General features: G+C 38.4%; 1 protein-coding gene across 1 annotated transcript; it reads left to right on the top strand.

The window, feature by feature from the left end:
- The first annotated feature begins 11,783 nt into the window (after positions 1–11,783).
- ccnd1 (cyclin D1) lies at positions 11,784–19,323 on the top strand. The gene is made up of 5 exons (XM_081358933.1): positions 11,784–12,195; positions 13,542–13,757; positions 14,110–14,269; positions 15,563–15,711; positions 16,204–19,323. Exons 1-5 carry the CDS (start codon positions 11,998–12,000, stop codon positions 16,357–16,359), a joined length of 879 nt encoding a protein of 292 aa, XP_081215059.1. The 5' UTR covers positions 11,784–11,997; the 3' UTR covers positions 16,360–19,323.
- The last annotated feature ends 696 nt before the right edge of the window (positions 19,324–20,019 follow it).

The following is a 20,019-nucleotide window of genomic DNA, read 5'->3' as shown; positions in this document are numbered from 1 at the left end:
GTTTGCTTGAGATCTGAAAGGCTGATTGTGCTTTTGGCTTTGGCCCGAATCTCTTACAACAGTCTCCCCGGTGCGTTTCCAGGTTATTCAAACAGTTCATTATAAACTATCAAGGAACGGTCTGCATTCTTTAGACAGCCAAGGCAAAACTCATGCAAAATTATGCAAATGTGCTACTTGGAACGTGCCACAACCGCATCAACATTTTTTATGAAGGGTCAAACAAAAGCTGGAGCTGAACGAGTTGCCTTCATCTTCCTTTCTGCTTTCGTTATGCCCGAGGCGTGCTGGTGGTATTGCATTTCCTCAGCCACACAGTCAAATCCATGCTCTAAATGAATTCTACTGAAAGAGGCCTGTATTTCATTTGAGTCCAGATGAAGATAATCTCTCACATCACCACGGCGGGCGGCGCTCTCAGGGTCTTAGGTCTTCGCCAACTAGCGTGAGAATCACTGATATTATGTATAAAAAGTTGTGGATTTAAAGAAAAACTCTGTCATTTACTCACTCTAATGTCAAACCACTTTCTCTCTTCTGCAGAACACAAAAGAATGTTTTTGCCCATGTAATGAAAAAAAAAAGTCTTTTCATGAAAATCAATAATAACATTGAAATAACATGGTCCCACTTTATACTGTGTAGTTACTAACATTTAGATTAATAATTTGATACAATGCACTTATTGTGTACATACATACATGTTTTTACAATGCACTTAGATTTAAAAATTATTTTCGACAATTACATTGTTGACTGTCATAGAGAATTTCAAACTAATTTGATCTGATTTAAGGCACGTTCACACCAAGAATGATAGCTATAAAGATAAATATATTTGAATACACAACAGTGGACAACATCATCTGTTTATACTAATCGCAAACTGCAGTTTTGTCGTCTGCTGCTTTAAATGCTCTCGCTCTTTAAAGCAGGAATAACATGGCAAGCCGTTTTAGCTTAAATTGTACCCAGCGATACTCGTCGTAATTGCATTTTTACTAGTAAGAATTAAATTTGAGAGCTCTACAATTCAATTCTTACTCGCAATTACAATTAGAGAGCTCTACAAATTAATTTTTACTAGTCATACGTCTCCATTGACTTCCATTCAGTTTTAATTACGGAGCTGTACAATTGAATTGTTACTAGTAAGAATGCAATTGCAGAGCTCTTTAATTCAATTACAGAGCTCTGCAATTATACATATCTTTAATTCGTTTTTTTACTAGTAAAATTTCAATTAGAGAGCTCTGTAATTGTAATTGTTACTAGTAGTAATTGAATTGTAGAGCTCTCTAATTGGAATTGTTATTAATAATAATTTAATTGTGGAGCTCCGTAATTAAAAATGAATGGAAGTCAGTGCAGACATATGACTAGTAAAAATTCATTTGTAGAGCTCTCTAATTGTAATTGCTACTAGTAAGAATTGAATTGTAGAGCTCTCAAATTTAATTCTTACTAGTAAAAATGCAATTACTACGGAAGCCCTAAGAGGCCATGGATTGTTATTTTTTTCTATCTTGTTTTCTCGTGATCACGTGATCATCTTTCAAACATAATTCTGGTAGACATGCAGACGTCCAGGACCTGAAGTTGGCTGGCAATGAAACTGACTAAGTTACACGTTCAGGGTAGCTATATTGTCTTCTACGATAAAGTTTCAGACCTGACAGCCTCCTTCGGACACTAATGTGGAAGTCGTCAATCACTGACAGACATAGAACTATTTCATTTTGAGTGAGCCCGTTATCAAAGTAAAAGTGAATGCGATCATCCATGATGCTGCTTTATTCTGCTTTTGGTGCTTATACTGTTCTTGCCGACTACGCAGAAAAAAACAAGTCGTGATCACGAGAAAACAACTTTTGTTATCTCGAGATAACGAGAAAATTAAGTCGTGATCACGAGAAAACAACTTTTGTTATCTCGAGATCACGAGAAAATTAAGTCATTATCACGAGAAAACAACAGAGAAAAAAAAATATAATCCATGGCCTCTAAGGGCTTCCGTAAATTACGACGAGTAACGCTGGGTACAATTTAAGCTAAAACGGCTTGCCATAGTAATGATTCTGATTTGCTGTCAATGTTTTTATCATTCATCAGTTGGAAAAAATAGTTCTGAAAGTGATTCCAACGATATTGTTTCTCAGTATCGTTATCGTTATAGCTGTGGTGAACGGCTCAGCAACCCAGTTGTCTATGGTGGACGGCATAAGAATCCACTATCACTGCATTAACACTTCCATAGTGTGTGCTAGACTCTTTATTGCTTCCTTAGCTGCGAAGCACCAAGACACCACTCCCGAATCACTCTTTGCAGTAAAAAGGTTTATTAGAGGCCGGCCGGGAGTCACTTCAGACACGGCAGAGCAACTCAGAAAACACACCTTGCAGATTAAATAAAAAATATTCAAGTTGCATGACACGTGCCTGTGCTCCAGTCCACAGCATTCTGATTGGACCTTTTCACGTTTTTCAAAAAGTTTTCTTAATCAATACCTGGTTGCATTATCTCATTACATGGAAAATGACCTGCTTTAAACCTTCTTCGTCCCTCTTAAGGTGATGATACACAGGGGAACTTTTTTTTTTGCCCATTTTCAATGGGAAACTGCCCAAGCAACAATCACTCAGCAAGATTGCTCAAAAAGTCTCCCTGTGTATAATCACCTTTACAATTACCGCTTAACTCACCCTTAAACCTACCCATACCACTAAACCTGTCCTTAACATTACTTGTAATGAACAAGTAATGTTAAAACAACATGAACACATTAGGGACATTCTATATAACATAGTACATAGTAGTTAAAGACACTTAATTTTAAGCGTGACCATAAAGCTGATTTCCTTCCTTCCAAAGTCAAAGACTGAATGAAGTGATGTATGTAAATACAGTCTGGAGACGACGGGGCTCTTGAATATGGGGGGCTCAGACAGAGAGCTATGAAGATTTATCAGGTCACCTGGGGCACACTGACAGCCTTTGAGCAGGACATTCAAATGGCTGTTGGGAGAAGGAGCAGGTGATAACGCTCTCCAGCCCCCTCTCCCAGCATGCTCATATTGTGTGTGTGTGACAGAATGCAAGTGCTCTTTGTATGTCTACCTCAAGACAGGGGAAAAGAGGGTTACGAGGGCATTCAGAAGCAAATGAGCAGAGAACCAGCGTCCAGAGACTGTCAGAGAGAGAGAGAGAGAGCAGTGCGAGAATCTAAAAGCAAGAGTAAAGCCGGGTCATTTGTCAACTTACCCTCTGATGTCGATAATATACATGGATAGTGTTGTTAAATCAGCTGGTCCCGTATGAAAATAAAATCATTTAAATATCTCAAGTGATTCTCCCAGAAACCAATGAGATTAAATGGAAAAAATGTACCATTAATTTGAATTATTTAATTTAAGGAGAAAACATCAATATCAATAAAAATTAAAATAAATGTAAATGAACTATAACTGAAAGCTACATTGATATTAATATTTTAAATATCTTAACATTGATAAAAAAAGTTTATACAATACATAGATGTATAATATACATAGTGTAATATTATATATGGTCCCACTTTAGATTAGGCTACACATATACACTATTAACTAGGAGTTTTCCCTCAATAAACTCCTAATTACTAATATATATTAGTATATTACACACACACACACACATATATATATGTGTGTGTGTGTGTGTGTGTGTGCGTGTGTGTGTGCATGCGCGCGTGTGTGTGTGTGTGTGTGTGTGTGTGTGTGTGTGTGTGTGTGTGTGTGTGTGTACAAGTATTATACTTTTAACCAACTAGTTAGCAAAAGGAGGAATTCACAATTCTCTCACGGAGCACTAGAAAACAGTGATCAACATGATCGTGTTATTGATAGATTTAAATATTCTGATGTATGTTTTGGGAAGACGACTTTTTGGATCTAATAAAGGGGATCACATTTGTTGACAACACATCATGTTTGTTTCACATTACTGTCAGAATTTAACATCATGCCCAGCATGGCAACAATATTTAACAAATTGCAATACACTGAAAACTCCAAATGCAAATGTGATTTCCATTTAAGACCACCATGGCATTGTCAAGATGACTGGAAAACAAGATGGATGATTCCATTCTTCCATTCTAATTGACTTTGAATGTTCTAATTCTCCATCTGGCCCTTTCGGAGGTGACAACGTAAACAACATTCCTAGAAGAAAGTGAACGGTGGCAACCCTGACTGGGAGAATAGGCCGGCCTGATCAATCAGCCAACATTGATCCCCTTTAGCACATGTGTAAATATGGCCTGTGCGCCTCTGTGTGAGTGTGTGTTTGGTTTGCATGTGTGTGTGTATGTGTTGGGGTGTTGGGTGTGGGTGTGTGTGTGTGTGTGTGTGGGGGGGGTGATCAGGAAAAATTCAATGTCCATGTTCGGGGACATCAAAACTCCTAATTAAGGCTTGAACCCCACTAAAGTTAGTCCAAACAAAAGGATGGATGGATGGATGGATGGATGGATGGATGGATGGATGGATGGATGGATGGATGGATGGATGGATGGATGGATGGATGGATGGATGGATGGATGGATGGATGGATGGATGGATGGATGGATGGATGGATGGATGGATGGATGGATGGATGGATAGATAGATAGATAGATAGATAGATAGATAGATAGATAGATAGATAGATAGATAGATAGATAGATAGATAGATAGATAGATAGATAGATAGATAGATAGATAGATAGATAGATAGATAGAATGACACTAGCAATGCCAAGGTCATGGGTTCAATTCCCAGGGAAAGTGTTAAGAAGTAATAAAATGCAAATGTGCAACATGAATGTAATGTAAGTCACTTAAGATGAAAGCATCTGCCAAATGCATGAATGTAAAATGTCTTTTAGATTGTTGACGGCTGGGTGATGGGATCCTACAATACATTTGCATTATGCAAGATCTCAACCAATTACCACCCTCAAAAACATTCCTTTAAAAAGTTAAAAAAGTTACAAACCCCCTCTATTCAAGTTGACATCACTGAATAATGTGAAAAAAAAAAAAAAAAAAGTATGTCCTAGATCATCAAGTGTTGGGGTTTGTCTACTATGTTTGGCCCTCTGCGTCCAGTCCTGCTGCTGATGTGCCGTCTCTTCCAAGGACCTCTATTATGCGTTGGGTTTTTTCCTCCTCTCAATGCCCTTGGCTTCAATACGTGTGAAGGCCTGACGCAGGCCACCCCTGCACTGCGGCAGAACCCTGTTTCTCTTCATTTGCGGATCACTAAACAGGACAATCACTCTATCCATCTTTTCATGGGCTATTGTGGTGCCACCCTGCCTTCAGAAAAGGCTCCTTTTCAGTGGGGAACTTTTTTTTTCTCTTGCTCGATCTTTCCTTTCCTTTTGATGGGTTTTCTTGGAAGTGGGTGGGGAGGATTTTGATGGTGTAAAAGACCCCCCCCCCCATCCCCCCCAAAACTTTGTCTGTTATTGCAAGGGCTTTTTTTGGCACATATCAAAGATATGAAGAGAAGTCAAGATAGACTTAGTGTGACAGTGACCTCCCCCCTCCCAACTCAACAATTGAGGTTGGATCAGAGGTCAGACTTTGGGGACAAATGGTAATATATTTACTAGTTGGCCTGTACAAAACTGTACAGGCCTGTTCAAATTATTACACTTTAATTTGATGGTCCACTTTAGACATTCGGCTGTAAGTAACTTTGCAACTACGTGTACAACTAACTCTCATTAGAATATTAGTAGACTAGTAGAAGACTGTTAGGTTAGAGTTTGGGTTAGTTGATATGTAGATGCAAAGTTACTTAAAGTCAAGTTACTTGTAGAATGTCTGTTGGGAGCATCACAATAAAGAGTTAGCCGATATTAAGCATACAGTCTACTGATACGCTAATGTCTGCTAATTGACATGCAGTTGCAAAGTTACTTATAGTTAGTAGAATGTCTAAAGTGGACCATTGAAATAAAGTGTAACCACATTCACTACTTTAATTTAAAGACTCCGAGTCACTGCGTGTTACATAGCAACGTTGCATATGTACTCTAACTTTAACAAACAGCGCAACTAACCATTTAAAACACATCGTCCGCGAGTGAGATTAGACATTTACATTTATTAATTTAGCAGATGCTTTTATCCAAAGCAACTTACAAATGAGAACAATAAAAGCAATTAAACTAACAATAGGACAACAATATGCAAGTGCTATGACCCTTCACAGTTTAATCTAACGCAGTACGTGTACTTTTTTTAAATAATAGATACAGAATAGAAGATAAAGTGTTAGTATTAATGGATCAAGTGTTGCCGAAAAAGATGCGTCTCCAGCCGTTTCTTGAAAACGGACACGGACTCACTCGCTCTGGTTGAGTTGGGCAGGGAACAGACCAGAAAAAGGTCAGAGAAAGAGATTTCGTGCCTCTTTGAGATGGCAGCACAAGACTGCGTTCACTTAGACTTATGCATGTGCTTATGTGATCTGCAAATACACAGTTATTAGCATTCCTAAATATAGAATTGTCAGATAAATGGGCTAAAGCAAAGCACTGCTTTAGCAAACCAGGAATTCTTTGAAGAGCCTCTCAAATCCTAATCTCATGGGCAAGCATTTGCACTAGAAGACGGTGCATTGTCTGTGATCTGGTCACTGAAGAGGCTTTTCTGCAGTGCAAGGTGACCCCGCCAGCCCCTGTCAACACCCACCCAGAAAATTACAGACTTAAGTCATACAATTATGCATATATGATAGCATGCATTCCTCACTTGATCGGAGGATGTAGCCAATGAAATGCAGCGTTACTGTATGTAGTACATTAGTGCAAGACTTGCCCCTTGAACTAACAGATACTTCTGGTGTCAAATAATGGGCATGGGATAATGCGTCCTCTGTGTATGTGCATTGCCATATCCCCAAAGACCAAGGGTCCATGGACCCAGTTATCATCTCAACAGACTGTCTTTGTTAAGATGACCAGAACACTGAACACAGACATGTTTTAAGACTTCTGGAGAGTTACATAACACTCCCAAACATAAATTCATTGTTATCATGTATAATATTGAATCAACATTGTGTACAATGAATTTATTGATCAAAATGCCAGTAAAATATGAAAGATTGTGAAAAGAGTAGGACGGGTCTGAAGGTTTTCCTCCTGCATGGGTGTTGGGAAATCCATTTATTTCCATTTGGCACCACATTCATCGTAATCACCATTAGTGGAATAAAAGGTAGCACTGGCTTTGGGATTGGAATGGATCCTGTCAACAAAGAGGTTTTGGGGGAAGAGACGCAACTTGAGCCTCATTTTACTTGATTTTTTCGAGTGGAAATTCTGTTATTTCTGCTCAAAAATGTGCAGAAGAGCATTACGGAAGTGGTGTGAAATGATTGCAGAACTAAACAGGGAATATTTGGATTATATCATCATGCTTATCTTGCAGAAAAAAGAGGAACCCTCCATCCTTCCTTTCTCTCGAATTTAGAAATCAGCTGTGAAAGAGGTACTTTGTTAATAGGCTGTGTGTCAAAACTGACTGTTGTTGTACACTTTAAAACTCCAATGCATGGCCATTATGTCTGAAAATGTACTTGTATACTTATTCATCTTACATGTTGTTTTCCAGTGTAGCTGTTTCACCTCTCATTATAAAGATTTTATCATGAAGATGCGAGACATCACGACTTTCATCAGGCCTTTCATCATCTCTGTTTTACGATATTGAAGATTCTCAATACATTGACATTGCAAGCTGTTGTGCCAAACACAAATTTCAATTTGCGATCCCCATGAAAGCACCTGAATTGAATGCTTTGTGTTCAAATAAGCTTCCCATCCCAAGAGCTAGAGATTACTGGCCTGTTGTTTGCTACAGAATGGACAAGATCAGTACTTGTACACCTGAGGGCACAGGACAAATAGTCAGGGCTTAATGAGATGTAATATGTGCTGAGAAAGACGAAGACTGCAGAAGAGGAGAGAGCCTGCAGGTAAAAGTGATAGGTGGAGGGATTAGCTCAAGTGATTGATGACATTAGGTAGCCATTAGCTGTGCGCTAGCATCTGAGCATCACAATCCTGCGACGAGTACAATGATTTAACTATTTATTACCTGATGTATTGCAGGCTGCTGTAGTAACACGACAAATGTCGTATTTTCTGAAAGATGCATATCTACAAAGCCATCCAATAAATGTCCCTTTGATGCACCGTGTCTATTATAGTGGACAGATCTTTAATGTCTTCTTACCTTTTAGTGTGTGATGTTACATCTAAACATGGATGATTTACTTTACTGACAATTCTATATACATGATAACCGTTCATTTATATGGTAATATACAGAACAAAACATGTGCTTTAACATGTGTTTTATTCAAATCAAAAAGTTTATTTAATATAACTGAAACAGCCTAACTACAATAGGTTAATTATACATTAGAAAATGTTTAACAATTGTCACTGTTGTTACAGTATAGAGTGATGCACAAACTGCCTCTCAGATATATAAACAATATTTTGTTGCAACAGACAGATGTTTAACTCCTTCAATTAAATGGGGAATAAGATTGTATTGTTGTTTTGAATTTAAAAAAAGTTTTATTTCTTTATGATTTAATAATTAATACATCCTAGGGCTTTATTTTCAGGGCATAACTGAAAATTTTATTCATGTATATTGTACAGTTTATGTGCCCTTGTTATTCACATGATGGATGACAAACTGAAGGTATAAATTGACAGTTATAAAGATATAAATGATCCAAAGTTGGGGGAGGAGATGGACGCTTATTGGCAATAGACCGACACCCTGTTCCTGAATCCTTGAAAAAAGATAGTCCTTTGTCAGGCTACTTTTGTTTCTTAATCTCTGTGCTCACCAGGAGTCGTTTACCTCTAGGTAGCCAGAGATAGTTATTTATTGTGCCCTCATCCCTACGCAGGCATCCACATTCACCTTAAACCTCCCAGATGGTAAATGCGCTTAAGACTCCACCTGAACATTACCTGCTCTTTTGTTATATTTTTAAATCCTTTAACAGTTGTCTTTTAGGGAGATCCTTGGATGTAGATTACAGCTGCACCTCATATATATATATATATATATATATATATATATATATATATATATATATGTTTGTGTATATATATATATATATTTGTGTGTGTGTCACCTAAATGGTCCATATTAGAACCTTTTTAAAGGGTACTGACCCAGTTAAAGCTTTTGTGCCTTTTTTTCTGAGAATGTATAGGCTAGGCTATACCATAAAAAGGGAGAACATTACTTTGCATTATTTTAACACGTCTAATACTGCAATGAGTAAAAGGCCAAACGTATTTTTACCCTTGACTAAAACAAATGAATTTTCATTTCTTTTCCAGTCATTCATGATTCAGTATGAACATAACTAAAACACTTTTTTTTTTTTCTTCTTTTTTTAGGCCTGGAAGACACCAATTTAATATTCCCTGATTTTTCCAGTTTCCCCATGACTGTGGGGAAACCTGCTCAAATGTAAAAAATCAGTATAGGCTATAGCCTAGCTTGCATTCAATGCGGGAGTTCAACATGTTGGTCACTAAAACATTCTTAAGCTCACTAGTTTACTCGAGAATTAGACCAATCTAATTTTCTCCGAACCCATAGGCTAGCATTTGTTGTCTATAAGGCGGAAGAAGAAGAAAATGCGTTGTTAATACTGTCAGGTTACAAAATAGCCTATTGTGATAGTTTCAGTCACTTGCAATACCTTGCACACTCCATCAGTAATCCTTAATAAACATTCAGAAACGTGAGAATAACTTGTACTCTAGTCTTTAAAAGTGAAACCGAACTTAACATGTCGGTAACATGCACTGTGAGTGTGTGCAGATGAAAAAGAGCGAGTTCCGATTGTGCACGAGCGAGCCCTGCAACTTCCTATTGGTTTTGCCGTATTTACGGTAGTAGAAGTGCAACTAAAAAATCACATGGTCTAGCCATTCATTGTTAGCAACACTTCTGTAGCCCGGCTAATCTTTCTGTCGTGTTGAAGTAATTATTCACTGTTTATTTACAACAGTTTGGGTTCAAAACTTCCCTGAAACAACGTTGCTATTAATAGGTGGATCTCAGACATAAAAAAATAAAAATAAAACATTTTTAAGACATTATTTTGAGATAACAAGTTCTTTAGTTTTATTATTAGTAATATACATATAACAAATTCGTTGTTTTCTTGAAAGAGTATTCAATGTTCAACATAAGCTCACAATTTTACATAGTCTATTATTATGTAAAAGGATAGGCTACTTTTACCTCTAAATGTAAAATATATTTTACAAAGGCCTTTAATACGGTATGTAGACTATCTATTTTTTTTTTTTTTTCTCGAATGCATGTTCTAATATGGACGCTTAAAATAATCTTAATTTTAAAAATATAATATATTAACTTAATAATGTTCTAAGTAGCAATTGATATCAAAAATGGACTACGGTTTACTAGGCAATAAAATAGGTATGCGTTAAGGGTGTCGTTGATATCTAACAAAACAATTAAAGAAAACAAACAGTGCAATGTGAAAAAGTTATTTCAAGGTTCTCTCTTCAACTTCACTCTCGTCAAGTTTTTGGCACAACCAAACTACATGTTTTACGGTACTAAAAAAGTGGAATGTGTGGAATTTGTAAAGCTCCAATTCATCCTGAAGCGACAGCAGTGAGGCAGTGAGCTCTTTAAAGTGAGAGCGCCCCTATTTGATCAAACTCCATCAAACAATTTGTGTTGTTAACGCTTTGTGTGTGTTTAAACTCCATTGACAAGCCACTATACTCTTTAAAAAGAAGTAACAATGTTTATTTAGGATTCTAAAAGGTACAATGCCGTTCTTTCACTGTATTTTCTGAAATGTGTAATTTACCTACTTGAAACTTTAGGAATTACATTTCGTTATTAAGTTTCTTGTTGTTAAGGCTTCTCGGGAGATTTTTTTAAGAATAATAGCCTAGGCTATATTTTGTCCATTTGCACGAGGAGATTCAGATGAAAGCTGGGGCTGCAGTTCTGCCTGGCAACTGGAGTTCTCGTTCATTGGCTTAGGCTAATTTGTGCTTCCTTCTTTCTGGGGAACCCAGAAGTGTTAACTTTCTCTTTTTTTTTTCTTCTTTTTTTTCACCATGTACAGACCACACATTTGTCTCATGAACGGAAAACACATTCATGATAAAATTTGCATAAAGTTAGTCTGTTGTGCCACCAAACTTATAAAAACTAGCCTATCTAAAAAGGTGTCACAGCAGAATATGATAAAAAAAAAGTTATTTCAACTTAAATTACATTAAACTTACTTGTTGAATCTTGTATAACATAAAACGGCTGAAAAGTGCTCAACTTAATTTGATGAGTTAAAGCAACGTAAAAACACATGTTGTCATAACTTATTGATCATATCATATGTTTTGTTTTACAGTAGCTAGACTTGTAGATGCGAGAAACTTTGGGTCCTGTTCGCAACACTATAAGAGAAGGGCAGCTGAGTTTCAGTGCACGGGCAGCTTGATTTGGGCTATTATACCGCCCCCTACCAATGTTCAAGCAATACACATCCTCGGACCCTTTTACCCCGTCTTTCCACCCCCGATACCCAGCCTGCCCCCAGCACCCCCCGCCGATTCTCCTTGGTCGCTCACTCGTCACCCGGTATAGGACCTCCTATTTCAATAGTGCTAAAGGAAGGAGCCCAAACTCCAGAGAAGATAGTTCTTTAAGACTGATCCTCCGCCCTGAGCTGACAAGCCTCTCGCGCTCTCTCACAGGCTCGCGGCTGCTTTGATCTTCCCTTAACAACAGCACGTCATAGGCTATAGGGAAGTTTTGTCAAGCGAGACTTTTAGAGGGTTCAGCAGAGGCAGCAAAGCATCCACGGGACCAGTGTCCGAAACGAGATCCAGTTTTACTTCCCTTTGTCACCGCTGCAACACTGAAGACATGGAACACCAATTGTTTTGCTGTGAAGTGGATACCATAAGAAGAGCTTACCAAGATAGCAACCTGTTGAATGACCGAGTTTTACAGACAATGCTCAAAGCAGAGGAAAACTATCTTCCATCGCCAAATTATTTCAAGTGTGTTCAGAAAGAAATTGTACCTAAAATGAGGAAAATCGTCGCCACATGGATGCTAGAGGTTTGTTTTGGCTAATAGTTGTTTTTTTTGTATTAGTTGCACAAGTTTGCCTCATGATGATTCTGCTCTTGCTCTTTGGACCCCGAGAACTGTTTAATAAATGTAAATATGTTTTTAATGTAACTTGAGTTATCCATCCCAGACCTTTCACACAGTGTTCCAATCTGCATTGCTGATTTTTTTTTTTTTTTTGCGAAATGTTTGATTATTACAAAACTAATATTAATCTTAGGCATGAGACGTTTTCTTTGCTTTCCGATATCGCATTTTTATTTAAACAGTTATTTCCGCAATTCGTCTGTTTCGTTTCCTATAATCTAAAGGAAATCCAAATAAATTTAGTTTTTATTTCAATTTAATACCAATGTACACGTATGCATTCTCACTCCTGCCAGTAGCCATCTTTGTTGTCGTTTGCTTAAGTTTTTTATATCTCTAAATTCTAAAATGGAAATATTATTGACATCACTTGCGTAAAAACGCTCACTAGTTGTCCTTTAAATCGCAGATATAATTTAAACCCAATTTTTGCAAGAAAACGTCGATTTTGTGTGTTAAAAGTTTTGTTTCAGTTTGCCTTACCTCCCGCACGACGGTCTAAAAATATTATATTTTTTACATTTCTAACTTCAACATCGTGTTATAAACGGTCGGATTATATAACCCATCGCTTAATTTGGATTTACAAATGTTTAACATTCGATTTAATGCTTTGGAATAATTTATATTAATTTTTGAAACACCCGCTTATCTGAAATGTCGCATGCTCCTCTTTGTATGTGGAGGCTTTAGAATTCAATTCATTTCATGTCGTTTTTGCCATTGAATTCGAACGATTTTGCTCTCGTTTAATAAAGCATACGTTGCACAACATTTACATGTGTTTTAATTCGAGCGAAACAATTTTCTTATATTTTTAAATATTTTTTGAAAAGATGGCGAAGTAGAAAATTGTTTCCTGGACCTAGCTTTGACGCCACCTTTTTGCCTCGGAAAGCAACGACCACTAGCATCAGCAGCAAATTGCAATATTTATACTTTGCGCAACACTTTAGATTCGTATTAACTAACCGATTAAACACTCTTTTTAGCATTCGCACGTGCCTCTTTTCTAATTTAACCCTTTCCATTGCACGTGCACGACTGAGCAGATGCTAAACACGTGGGATAACTCGATAAGATCAAAGCATAGCTAAAAAAAAAAAAAAAAAAATCCTTCACTTCGTTTATTTAATTCATGTTTACCAAGATATGTCTTTCTTTCGATTCTCTTTCAGCGAAAAAAAGAAACCCAGCCAATTTAAGCTGATCTTTATTTTACATTTTGTACTTTCTTTTCTTTAAAGGTTTGTGAAGAACAGAAATGCGAAGAGGAAGTTTTTCCATTGGCCATGAACTACCTGGACAGATTTTTATCTGTGGAGCCCACCAAAAAGACCAGATTGCAGCTTTTAGGAGCAACTTGTATGTTTTTGGCCTCTAAAATGAAAGAGACTGTGCCACTAACAGCAGAGAAGTTGTGCATATACACGGACAACTCCGTCCGTCCCGGCGAATTATTGGTAATTATTCAACATTGCATTATTATATACAGCTTGATATTGTTTTCTCATATCACTGTACTTAAGTCAATTTAAAGCATGCACGTAATGCAATTTAGCTCAAAGAGAAGCACGTGAAAGCCTTGCATTAAAAACGTCAACCAGCTAATTTGGTTGGACTGCAACTGTAAAGCGCATTTGCATAAATAACAGCGCACATGCTACAAACGGTTTAGTATGTGTGCGTTAATTGATTGTAGGCCCTGCAAGTGACTGTGCAATTAATCGACATCTCCATCTAGTGGTCAAAGAGAATATGGAAAATCGTCTGAGCCTTAATGTAAACTTGGGCCTTTTTATATCTCCCTCGCAGCAAATGGAACTGCTGGCACTAAATAAACTGAAGTGGGATCTAGCCTCAGTGACACCGCACGATTTCATCGAACACTTCCTCGCCAAACTGCCTATACATCAGAATTCCAAGCAGATTCTGCGCAAGCATGCCCAGACATTTGTGGCCCTCTGTGCAACAGGTATGTTTCACCATTTGTGTTCATTGTCACTTTGTTATATGTGAATATATGACAGTGAATTTGCCTTTTAATTGCTGACCAAGCACATGTTTCGAGTACGTTACTGTGAACATGCGTTGAAGAACCTCCCGCCGTTGCTTTGCTTATCAGACGAACTTCTTTATTGCAATGGAAAGAACCATCCCGCTTGTCCTAATTCCTCACTCGCAGTTATTGTAAACCAACGTGAGCCTCTGCAAGAGAGAGGAAGTCTGTTTCCTTTTGTGGTGATTGCTGTGACTGCACTACAGCTCCTGTGAAGCCCTGCCTGCTTCACGACACCAGTGCTAGTGCATGTGAACCAAAAAGAGGAAACTCTTTTCTGACATTTTTCTCGTGAAAAGGGCTTTGTAACCTGATATTTTCCCATGTCTAGACATCTTGATGTCCAGGTCTCTTTGAGTGAGGGCATTTCACTTTCTTACCCTTGCACCTCATTGTCAAGCAACCTACAGCAGGCAGTTTATCACCTGCCAGGAAGGATTTACTCCGGTATACTTTTTGTCCCTACAGTATACATGGTGGGTATCACCGCAGCTCGCGAAGCCAATCGCGAAGCCAATTTTATGTTTATGACCTGCATTTCTTTGGGAAGTAGCCTGGGATCTCAGCCAGGGAGAGTGTGGTTGGACGGATACTGGGAAGGGGGTGGGCGCTGGTGAATGAAATGAATGGGCCGGGGTGAAGGCTCCCCTGCTTTTATGCTCAATTTGTCTTGACAATTGCCCTCTCGTCTCTGAGCTAGCAATGCTAGACGACGTCCTATGAGAAAGACAGCTGTAATTCTCTACTCACCATGTGTGGGGCGAAGCGCAATGTGCGAATGTAAGGCTTTGGATTTAGTTGTCCGTTCAAGGAATGAGGCATTTTGAGGAAGTTGTGGTGTTGGGCGTGTGTCTTCAAAAGTAGGAGTCAGAAATATCTTGAAAACCCCAAGATTTCAATGCACTTTTAGCATGAACGTGCACATAGAGGCATGATTTATGGGACCTTTTGGGAATGAGAGGGGACCTACAGCAAAGTCCTCTGCCTCCCCCCCGAAGGCTTTGAGTCCTGCCGAGGGATGGTGTCGGGCCCCAAATGTCACGGACTGTCCCCTACCAACCCAGCTCTCATTATAGTTTAGTCATGCTATGCTTCATTATGCGCTCAATCCCCTCCCCAGCCTCTCTATTCCTCATTTTATTCCTCATCCAGTTACTTATTGGTGGCTATTTTGAGCATTTGCTAACCAGGTCTGTTTGTTGTTTTCAGATGTCAACTTCATCGCGAGCCCTCCCTCCATGATCGCGGCCGGCAGCGTTGCCGCAGCGGTGCAGGGCTTGTACCTGAAAAGCCCCGATAGTTGCCTCTCGTCCCAGAACCTCACCAACTTCCTCTCGCAAGTCATCAGAAGCGATCCTGTAAGTGTGCCACCTTCCACCTTCATTTTACAGTCCTGTTTCCCATTATTCTAATTGCAATGTAATAACTAGGTACTAACCCTGAACCTACACTCTTAAAAATAAAGGTTCTTGAAAGGTTGAACAACCTTTAATATCCAAGGAACCTTTCCATTGCACAAAAGGTTCTTTGAGTGCCAAAAGTTCTTTAGATTATAAAAGGGTTCCTCACCATCGATCTCATGTGACCTCACATTGTTGGAGTAAATTTAGAGTAAAAACACCTAAACCTAACCTTAAGTTGTCAACATTTGAAGAGGATCAAATAAAGTTCATCAAAGTTGTCCTAAGACAAGAACGTGTATTGTTCAAACTTTGATGAAAGGTTTTGCTCCACTTCAAATGTTGACTTCTGTAGGTAGTACAGTGCATGTCCGATAAAATAAAGTGCAACCATTTCAGAAGACCCGATATGTCGCCTTGTTGCTAACTTCCCTGTTTTCCCCCCCAAAGGACTGCCTGCGATCGTGTCAGGAACAGATCGAGTCCCTGCTGGAATCTAGTCTCAGACAAGCTCAGCAGCACAACATCTCCACAGAGACCAAAAGAGTGGAGGAGGACGTGGACCTCTCTTGCACTCCCACAGACGTCAGAGACATTAACATCTGAACGGATCGCTATTCATCTCGTCTTTGCGATGAGTCTCTTCATCTTTGCTTCTGTTGGGTATGGGCTTTGGCCAAAGGCTTCATGGGACAAGAGGGAAAACGGGCTCCCACCTGCACCCCACCATCCGACCAATACCTCGACAACTTGCCCCTCAGCGCGCCCTAACTGTTGACCGCTGACCGGCACCCCCTGTGGTTTTGACAATTGGGCTATCGCTGGCCCGGACCACCGGTGGAGGACAGGGAAATCTCTCCTTTGGCCCCCCCCCTCTCTATGTCCTAAGTCAAAAATAAAAAGAGCGAAAAATGGTATCTAGGATTTTACAATTGTATAAACGACTACAGTAGTTGTAACCTGCCTTGGCTTGTCGTTAAAAAGACAACCTTGGGCATTTTAAATTCAAGCGTGTCAAAAACTATTTTTGAAAGAGAAGAGACATTATCTGTACGTTCGAGTTCTTTCTCTCATAGATAGTACCTTGTTACACTTGAGTGCTCCCTGCTTTTTCTGCAGTCTAGCCGTGTAAATATATCCCCGCTTGCTATGCGTTTAGTCACTTTATTATAATTCCTAGACAGATTCCCTAACAAGATTCTCTTCTCTTCCAAAATGGTTTATGTAACCGTAGTATATATTTTGTACGCATGTATTTTTTGTTATGATCTAGAAGGCTGTGGATTGCCTGGGACTTTTGAGGCCAGATGGGACCATTTCTTTTCAAATCACTGCCTTGACTTCACTGCCATATTAATGTGTAACGTCATCACTGCCATGACACAATAAGCTTATGTCGTGCCTAAAGCTTGCGTTGCGGTCCACAGTCTGCTTTTTGTTTAGATTCATGTATTATCTAAAACCATTCCATTTAAAAAAGAAAAAAAAGCACTTTCAGTCCGTCGTTTAAGGCTGACTTTTAGAAAGACGAAAGAAAGAAATCCACAGTTGTTAAAACAATGGAATGGAGCAAGGGTTTGCGGAGCAGGTCTCTTTATCTAAAGTGTTAGTGGTCTGTTAGAGAAAGGAGAAGAGGGGGACATGGAGAAGATATTTGCTTCAATGCTGATGCCAGCGAGGGAACGTTTAAGGTGCGATCCCACAGAACGCATTTCCAAACACTACGTTGTTAAATCAAAGATTAAGACCTATTTATTCCTCTCAGTTCCCCTCTTAAGGCCAGTATGCACGGATGCCCAAGTGTACCTAAGTTCGAAGTATGTATAATGACCCGCTAGTTGCTAACTCGTGACACCATAGTTGATGTACTCTGGTCTAGTAATTGTGGCTTCAAGTAGATTTTGCACAAACCCAGAGATGTCAGTTGTCTTGTGGATCTCTGGAAGGGGAGGAAGATGAGGAGGAGAGATGTTAGAGATGGCAGAGGGAGGCAAAAAAGGGTGATGGCTGGACATCAAAGAGTAAAAGCAGAACTTTAAGAAAGGAATTAAAAAAAAAAGAAGAGGAGAACCTGGGAGAAGACACTCCTCATATTTAGCTGCTATGGAGGGATTTCCAGCAAGTATGAAACTTTCAAATGGAAAACTAAAAAAAAAGAAAAAAGAAAAAGAAAAAGACATGCTTCTTTCTCTTGTCTTGTTTTGCTGCTATTTTTGGTTTTGTTTATATAAAATGTCAACACAATGCCATGTAATAGGTTTTAATTTTCTCATAGAAAATTATATTATTGACAACATTTTGGTAGTTTTTTTTTTTTTTTATGTGATCAATTTTTGTTTATGTGATTTCTACGCTATGCTATTCCCAAAACAAAGAAACAAAAAAAAAAAAAGACAAAAAAAAAACAACAAAAAGCAGATGAAAAAAATAGTCATATGTTCCTGTTATACCCACAATACCTCAAACTACAGTCGTGATTTAGCATTGATTTAGTCTGGGATTTTTTTCTTTAGTGCTATTGTTATTTTATTTGATTGTTTTGCCTGTTAGTCCTGTTGTAAAATGTAAATGAACATGTTAATCATCATCCTACTGGGTCCTGATGCGAGCGATTAGAAAGCACATTGAATGGAATTGGTGCCATAAACTCTTTGGAGTTTTTTAGCTGTTTCAGTAAAGGAGACTTAAGTCTCTTCTAGCCCATCTTGAGCTTTTATTTGAAAAATGACACCGTGTGTGACTGCCATGTGTACTTACAAAGCCATAGTTTTGTCTTGTAGTAATTTAACAGTGCAGATGTTCATGTATAAGTGGCTGCCTGTCTTGTTCTGAATTCAGGAGGCTTGGTATGTCCCCCATCAAGACGTTGTCTTAATAAATGTGACGCAGCTACAATCAGCAGTGATGTTTCCCTTCATCTTTCTTTTTTTTTTTTTTTTTGCATAAACCCATCAAATTGGTATCCTTGTAAAGAGCCACACATTCAGTACTCATGGGATTCTTCACTCGGTTGTTTGTTTCATTCCCTTCAGCCTTTGACATGGTGCTGCTATATGTTTGTATTGAGTCTAGAAGTGATTTGCTGAAAGAGATGCGGTGGCGATAAGCTAGGAATGATGGGAGAGGTGATCCAGGACCCAGGGGACACAGATATATTATCCTCTGTAGTATCAGGAATCTTTTTTTTTTTACCTCAAGGTGGAAATTCAACTGAATGATGAAAACTAGCATGTATATCGGTGCGATTCACAAACACACACCAAGAGACTGTCATGCAATCGAGGAAAGGAGGCCGTGGAGGTCCCAAGCTTTTCTCTTGAATGTGTTTAGGGGGAATTGAGAAGTGATTGACTGCATCCTCCCTTCCCCACGTGATAAAAGCTTGGCATTGTGTCTCAAACATGTAGTCTTTTAGTTCAATATGGTATTCATTCCCAAGGATCAAAATGTGGTGATCCTGAAATACAATGTTTGATTTTTTGTCTTTATTGTTCACAAACCGGTCACTGGTCTGAAATGCACAATCTTGCTGACCCATCTTAGACATGAGGTTAACTAGAATAAAACTTGAGCTTCAAAAACCACTCGTCTCGCGTGATTTGTATTTGTATTGTGCTCGCGCAGCTTTTGATGCTAAACATTAAAGGGATAGAACATTATGTCATTGTTTTCTCTCCCGCACATTTCCAACCTTTACAATGAAAGACTTTCATTGTCTATCACTTTAAGTCATGACATTTTATTGTTTTATCAGGCTAATGAATTTGATAGTCATTAATTAAATAAAAAATGTGGAAAAAATGTATTCTGATATATTTTGGTCTAATAAGCATGAAAAATGTCGGTAACTTTATTTTACAGTGTCCTTGTTACATATGTTACATGTTCTTACCATAGTAATAACAGTAAATTATGCTAACCCTCAACCAAATCCTAACCCTAAGTACATGTCGTTAATTAATATTACTCAGTACTTAAGGTCACACTTTATTTTAGGGTGTCTTTGTTACAGTGTAATTATATATTTAAGTACTGAGTAATATCAATTAACTACATGTACTTACTATAGGGTTAGGATTTGGTTGAGGGTTAGTTGCATGTAATTATGCATAATTTAGTACATGTACATGTAACATATGTAACAAGGACACTGTCAAATAAAGTGTTACCGTACGTAAATGTACAGTATAATTACATTGTAACAATGACACCTTAAATGCGAAATATTAACCCATCATTAACGTTTTGGCAAGGTTATCCCAAGGT

The sequence above is a fragment of the Scardinius erythrophthalmus genome (assembly GCF_964197995.2).
Source record: "Scardinius erythrophthalmus genome assembly, chromosome: 2".
Lineage (NCBI taxonomy): Eukaryota > Metazoa > Chordata > Actinopteri > Cypriniformes > Leuciscidae > Scardinius > Scardinius erythrophthalmus.
The sequence above is the reverse complement of the archived record's forward strand: the minus strand, read 5'-3'. Positions and strand labels throughout refer to the sequence as shown.

Coding starts and splice junctions, on each gene's coding strand:
- ccnd1 (XM_081358933.1), top strand. CDS start 11,998: ATGGAACACCAATTGTTTTGCTGTGAAGTGGATACCATAAGAAGAGCT. Junction 12,196..13,541: donor TCGCCACATGGATGCTAGAG/GTTTGTTTTGGC, acceptor TTTTCTTTAAAG/GTTTGTGAAGAACAGAAATG. Junction 15,712..16,203: donor AAGTCATCAGAAGCGATCCT/GTAAGTGTGCCA, acceptor TCCCCCCCAAAG/GACTGCCTGCGATCGTGTCA.